At 41.5% G+C, this 7032-nt stretch overlaps 1 protein-coding gene across 1 annotated transcript in view; it reads right to left on the bottom strand.

The window, feature by feature from the left end:
• Positions 1 to 2237: 2237 nt before the first annotated feature.
• KPNA2 (karyopherin alpha 2 (RAG cohort 1, importin alpha 1)) overlaps positions 2238 to 7032 on the bottom strand; it is a 5797-nt gene continuing 1002 nt past the window's right edge. The window contains exons 4-11 of the mRNA XM_010140394.1: positions 6627 to 6715; positions 5533 to 5801; positions 4441 to 4535; positions 4081 to 4344; positions 3244 to 3477; positions 2977 to 3159; positions 2719 to 2868; positions 2238 to 2628 (exon numbers count right to left, since the gene is read on the bottom strand). Of these exons, the coding sequence (XP_010138696.1) occupies positions 2536 to 2628; positions 2719 to 2868; positions 2977 to 3159; positions 3244 to 3477; positions 4081 to 4344; positions 4441 to 4535; positions 5533 to 5801; positions 6627 to 6715 (1377 nt within the window). The 3' untranslated portion in view covers positions 2238 to 2535. The remainder of the gene's footprint in view (positions 2629 to 2718; positions 2869 to 2976; positions 3160 to 3243; positions 3478 to 4080; positions 4345 to 4440; positions 4536 to 5532; positions 5802 to 6626; positions 6716 to 7032) is intronic.

Raw genomic sequence — 7032 nt, 5'->3', positions numbered from 1 at the left:
AGAGAACTCGGAAATTAATACCTCAGGAATTAAAAGTAGAGATAACCCTACTCAACAAATGTTCTGCATTCTTATCCCTTTGCTACATACAGAGATATGAGTCAAATTAACTCTGTATATATAACACCCAAATAAAGCAAAGAGTGGCAGTTTAAGGTAACTGTACCCTGACACGGCCCTTTTAAAAGATTGTACCTTATATTTAACCTGGTTAAATACTCAGAAATGAGCACACAGAGGTAAAATTCATCGAGGCACCTCTTGAAGCTACCAAAAACATCTATTTTCTTAATAGCAAAAATAAAGTACATCATACCGGAGTGGTCCAGGCTGGTGAAGCTCCACATCAAGCTCGTCAAAGCAGGTGAGACTGTGAGGTTGCCTTTAGCACCCTCTGCCGGAACATGTGATATTTTACAGAGCTTGAAAACCAACATTCAGAAATCTGAATTATGTTTCACAAGTCATTGTCCTTACAAACCCACACACATAAAGTACGTGGAAGCAACGATTTATGAAAGTTGAATTTGCATAACTGCTTTTATAGAGATTAATTCTTTCAGTTCTCTACAGACAGTTACACAGAAAATAATTATTTTTTTTTTAACTGATGCTTTTACATCAGTTAGTTGGAGCCTTGACAACAAAGCAAAGGATGAAGGAGGTTCCACTGCAGATGCATAGAAGTTCTATTTGGTTGTTTTTTTCCCCTCAGAACATTAAAGGCTTTGGTATTGCAAGGCAGATGGTTCTTTCCCCTTCGCAGGGGCACCGCTAAGATAATACCAGATTCTGGTCCCAAGGGGGTTGCAGTATCTGTGGTGTTAGACTCACGTTCTGCTTCTCAGTCTGGCACTGTCTGCAGCCTCTCCCGCAGGTGCTGGGTGCCTCCTGCTTTCTCACCCATTAGGACAGAAGGCTGGGAACACACCACAGCCTCAGTTCACTCTCACCCTTCGTTTAGCAGCACTGACAAGGAGACAGAAGGTCAGTACTGCTGACACCAGTTCCTCAAGCAGAAGATGCATTAGGGTTACAATAGCCATTGGTCTGACTGTCCTTAAAGACTCTGATAGTAAAGCTTATTATTGTAGCAGCTTTCTTTTGGGGGTAAAGAAAAAAGTTATAGTACAGTACATCACCAATCAGCTCAAGTTTTTGTGATTTTTGCAACATATTGTCTTTTATGACACATAAAATCTGTTAATACACAGTAACAGCAATATAAGGGTCTCTTAAGGTCACATTCTGAGCCAGATGGAGGAACTCCTACAGCTCAAATAGCCCAGCAGAAATATGCTTATGCAGGAAGTATTGCTGCTGGCTTAAGGTGGGTGAATGTATATGCAGACAATTTGTCTGCTGCCTTTTGTAATGTTATCACTACCCAGCAGCAACCAAGACCCATGCTTATGAGAAATCCAGTCATGAAAAACTGACCTCTCCTGCACCACTGTAAGAGCTAGAGAAGCTCAGTGCTGAGTTAATATAGATATTCAGGTACACTGGATCCTCCCAGGAGTCAGTTAATGAAATAGTTCAATCCCAGTTTTTCCCAAAAGCTGGAAGACAACTACAGTTCCTCTCCACCCACTATCCCTCCCCACCAAAGCCCACCCTGCACAACCACTCTTAGTGACAGAGGAGGTTACCCAAAGTAATGATTTTAAGAGGTAAGGGGACAGCAGATTAAGATGAGGTCTTCATTTTTCTTCTCCAGAGGAGAGAACTGCATCAAACATTCCCTGTGCTCAGGCTACCTGAACATACAAGTGGTTAACTGCTGTATTTCCCCCTCCTCCACACTACTGCTTGTGGTTAAGCAGCACTACTAGAGTCTTTAAATGTCTCCAAAAGGCAGAAGATAGTTTAGCTCAGTTATGAACAGGGTAGAACAAATCAGATTTCTGCAATACCTAGAGAAGCAGCAGTTCGTTTGTTCTGCAGTAACAGAAGGCTGCTATTCACACAACTCAGGGCTTGGGGTCACCAAGCTGTTTCAAACCACCAACTTCAGAACTGAATCTCCGACAGTTTAGACCTGCAATCTTGCCACTATACATTTTTGGTTAAGTATACTTACCATGGTGTCACGTTAGAAGAGTAGTAGACAGTTCAAAGTAATGTATTGGTATCACTTTATTAAACTTCAAATATCAATCCACTTTAAAAACCTGAGCAGTGTATTGATTACAGCACCAGGTTATGCAGAACACAAGAGGTTATGAAGAGGTTTGCAGAGCAGTGGTTTATACTTTGCAAGGAGCCTGTATTGCCCACTTGCATTCTTATCCCTGACAGGGACAGTAATAGCCAGAAAGAAAACAAGTATTTACAAATATCTCAGAAAGGATGAAGTTTACAGTTAGAAATTCACATAATATGTACAGTTCTGAACTGTTCAAGTATGTTTCAGTTGGACAAAGTGCTACAGGTCACAAACATAGTAAAAACAAGAGGAACTTAAAACAAAGAAAGAGGTGGCAGTCATTTGTGTGTCAAAGGACTTGCAGGCAGCTGAAATATACACAAGATCTAAAAGTTGAAAGTATCTGGAGTATTGCCCTGAATTTGAAAAGTGTAGCTGGCAGCAGTAGATTCCGGTACAACATTTTGGTCTTCTTCTTCCTAGAAGAAAAGAGTAGTAGCATTTTAACTCAGTAGCCAGTGGTGGAATAGAAAATAAAAATTGAAAAAACCCATCCTGAAGCCACTTACTTCTGCTGAGAAATATTTCTCAATCAGGGTGGATGAGGCTTTGTACACTTGTTCATTTTCATGTGACTGGAGAGCTTCAATTCTGTCTAGACCCCCACACTCCTCAATCATGAGGCACAGTTTTTCAGTCTCATTAATCTTCTCAGCAGCCTGCAAAAGAGAAGCATGGAATGACATCAAGAAAGCGGTCTGGCACCAACCTCTGGAGAACCATTAGCAGCAGCTCGGACAATGACTAAGCACACCGCATCCACATACCACAAAGATATTAGAAATAGCATCCAGGATAACTAGCACAGTTCTGCTGTCCTTAGCAGAGAGGAGATTCAGTAAGGGTTCAACAACACCAGCCTGAACGAGATACACGATCTGGTCAATCGTTCCACCACTTGTGTAGTTAGTCACAGCCCACACAGCTTCCTTTTGAGATTTGAAATCCCCCTGTGAAGGTAAAAGCAAGGGGTGTGAACTCAGACAGCAGCAGTAATAGCAAAAGTCTCAGTGCAGTAAATTAAGTTTGTTTACCTTCCTCAGAATACCAATGAGATAAGGCACCAGACCATGGTCTATAACTCGCTGAATCTGATCCTGACGTCCAGCAGTGATGTTGGACATTGTCCATGCTGCTTCTTTCTGAATGTTGTTTTTATGATGAGAAAGGAGACTTGGAAAGACAGATAGTGCCCCTGAGTCAATAACAACCTGCGTCTGCTCATCGGTACCGGTGACAATATTTCCTATGGCTCTTAATGATGGAGTCTGAAAGAAATAAGGAAATAGCACGTAGGAAAGTTGGTATTGCCTGATCTGTGTTTGAACATGCAGCCATACTTGACAGCCCTCTGCTCTAGCCTTCCCAGTTAACAGCATGCTAGACTATGAATGAGGAGCTTAAGCCTCATCAGTACACGTTACATATGCAGACATTAGGCATGCTCAGACTGCACACCTTCCAAGATCAATCTAAAAGCATCTACCCATAACAGAACTTAGGAAACCATCTCTTAAATACTAACACACTTGTATTGTGTTATACTGTGCACGGAGCCCACTTCTAAACACTGTCCCTAAAACCTGGATTTGCAACAGTAGTTCAGAGTTAAAAGTGAGCTTTAGAGGATGTAGACTGCTCTGCTGGCCTGTGTCTTAAATGTATTGATTATGTAAAGAAGCTTGGTAGTCATCAAAAGCAATAGCCTGTATCTCATGTGGGGCAGTCTCCAGGCAAGATAGAAAAACCTGTGCGAAACCTAAATCTGGTTCTCTTCATACATAGAAGAAGCACCTTTCTGTTACATAGACACTATTCTAACTGTGGTTTTATTCATCAAGCAACAGCAATGTGCATGTCTAACAGCTTACCATTATTGGCAGTTCACTACATCCCAGGAGTTTCACAAGTTGTGGCACCAATCCAGTTTTCACTACTACTTCTATCCTGTCATTGGAACTATCTGTTAGATAGGAGAGTGCCCAGCACGTGTCTGCTAACACCTCATGATCATCGTGGTGCAAGAGCCGAACAAGAGTGGGAAGAATCTGCTCAATAGCTTCTATGGGCGGTGCAGGATTCTTATTGCGACACAGGTTTGAGAGGGTCCATGTAACATTGCGTAAAAATCCAGACTGCAAGAGTTGAAAGAAATGGTTAGCAACTGTTTAGTTACTTGAGCTCTTTTACTCACTTTAGTTATTTTAACTTGAATCACACTGCCCACTTACAGCCAGAGAAGAGAGATCAGGAACAGCTAGTAGACTCAGCAGTGGCTCAATTGCTCCAAATTTAATAACCAGGTCTCTATAGGTAGACCCATCCCCTGGGAACACAAGAAAAATAGCCAGGTGAAGACCAGAACAGGCATAGAGAATCACCATGTGAGAGGAATTCTTCTATTGCTTAAGAAGGGTCAGATAAAATAAGAAATAAGACAAAAGGAATACTGCCATGGTTAATTCATATGACAAGCACGTGCTTTTCTATTCAAGACACTGAGCTTGATTTTTCTGTTGGGAAAAGAGGTAATTTAGCACATTTTCTATACATGTTTTCAAGAGTTTATAACTAAGAAGGGACTTGTGTATTTCTTCCAAAACATATCTAAGCCCTGTCACTAGAACAGAGCTCTTCTCATAACACTGGACTTCAAATGCATTATGATCATTGGCTGTGTGATTGGGCTCGAGAGTATGTGCTGATGGAATGTCAGTCTGACTGAGTTCTTCTATTGCAAGGTCCAAAATGTTTAACTCCGTTTAACTGAGTTAAACTAAGGACAAACTTTAAAACTCCAATTTGACCTTTTTAAAGAATGGGATCCAACACTGGAAGATCAAGTAATCCTGAAGGGTGCATGAGAAGCTTCAGTAGACATTACTTCCACATCAGTAAGGAGCTGTTTCAAAGGAATATTGGTCATCACAGACACAATTGTGTGAGCCATCTGCTTCCTCCATTCTCCCTTCTAGTTACCACACATAGCAGAGCTCATTGATAAGTCAAAAAAAAGTCTTGATATATGTGAAAAAGGCCTGTGTTGTAGCATGGTTCTACAACTTCTATCAAAACTGAACTGAAATGGAAGCACTACACAGAATACAACCCACAGGTTACCAGGTACTGCATGAGACATAGGTCTGAAGATAAAGAGACTAGTCTGTAGCATACTCTACATTGCAGAGCATGTCTTTACTTGACAAACATTCAGGCCGAGTTCCCGAGAAGCTCAGCATGCTGCGTGACAGTTAGCAGGAACACCCTCCTATTTCAAGTGAGGGAACAGGCCTGAAATCAAGCTGTGTAACAGACTGACATACCTGCAATATTTCCTAATGCCCACACAGCCTGTTCACTGATGTGAGTGTGGGGAGATGCCAGTAGTGAAATAAAGGCTGGAATAGCCCCTCCATCTACTACTGCCTTTGTTTGTTCTGACGTGCCAGAAGCAATGTTGGTAAGTGCCCAGGCAGATTCAAACTGAATAGGACTACAGTCTGCTCTGCCCAGGAAGGAGACAAACTTTGGAATCAAACCAGCCCGAATTATGTTGTCTATTGGGGGCTGCTTCTCTCTTGAGAGGAGTTTCCTAAGGAGGAAGATAAACAGAAAGTATTATTCTTTTGTCTGCAGAGATCTGAACAACAGATTAAGCAGTCTAAAAAGATCCGTATTTTAAGAAGAGAAGGTTTAGCATTGTGTTAACATTCAGGGAAGGCAACACAACATGAAGCAGAAAGAGACAAGCTGAACACTAGCTTCTTAAATCTCTGATAACATTGGTTTTGGCATGTCTTCACTATAAGAGAGGTTCTGTTCAGACTCTGAAGTAAAGCAGACCCATAAGTCTTAACACATCTTAATTGCTACAGGTTTCTCAGCAGCAAGAGGTTAACGACTGCCAGAAGCAGCACTGCAGCAACACACAAGCATGCTAAAGGAGATTTTAGATTTGCAAGGAAAGAGGAAGCTTGGCATACTTCAAAGCTCAGTCATCTCACCGTTCACGCTATTCCAAGGTAGATGACCATTCAAATATTGTAGTCAAGGCTTAAGACAGTTTAAAGATACCTTGTTATAACAAAGAATGTATTATCAATACTCCTACAACTCCAAGATGAACTACTGTTTATTTTCCCACCTCAAAAGCTCTGGAAAGAATTACTACTCCCTAGTAAAGTGTTCAGGCACTTTAAACATTCAAAAGCCACATGGTTGCAGTAAAATTATGACTAAGTTAAAGTGTTCTTAAACATGGTATATAAGGCTGATGCAGGTGTTTTGTTGAAATACTGTCTGGTAAGAGCAGCCATAGCTGCTGCCATGAGCAGACATTTCACCTCATAAGCCAATACTTTTCCCTTGCCTAGTTCCTGGCTCACACAGCTGAGCTGGTTACCTCTGCCCTCCTTACCTGGCAGCTTGAGTAGCCTGTAGCTGAAGCTCCATATTATTACTGTTAACTCCTTTGACTATTTCTTCAACTGACCAGTGTGCTGAGACCTACACAAGAAAGAGTCACAGAAACACTTCGTGAGGAGAAGGTTGTCTTCACGACAACCAAGGACTTCTGTGCAATACTGTGAACAGACCCCAGTTTACAACCACTTCCTTTAAGATTTTACCACTATGTGATCCTTCAAAACCTCATCAGCTACAGCTGTTTGTACTACTGAAAGCTTTTTTCATCAAGAGTTTCACATCCACCACTGTTACTAGGCTGCAACACAACTGGCTAAGCTACATTTTAAGTGTGTTGTCCATTGAATTTGGCAGTACAGATTTCAGCTGGTGATGTATACATAGTAGTGCTGTCCCCC

Source organism: Buceros rhinoceros, unplaced genomic scaffold (assembly GCF_000710305.1).
Source record: "Buceros rhinoceros silvestris isolate BGI_N320 unplaced genomic scaffold, ASM71030v1 scaffold34257, whole genome shotgun sequence".
Lineage (NCBI taxonomy): Eukaryota > Metazoa > Chordata > Aves > Bucerotiformes > Bucerotidae > Buceros > Buceros rhinoceros.
Note: the sequence above shows the minus strand (reverse complement) of the source record. Positions and strands in the feature narration are given on the sequence as shown.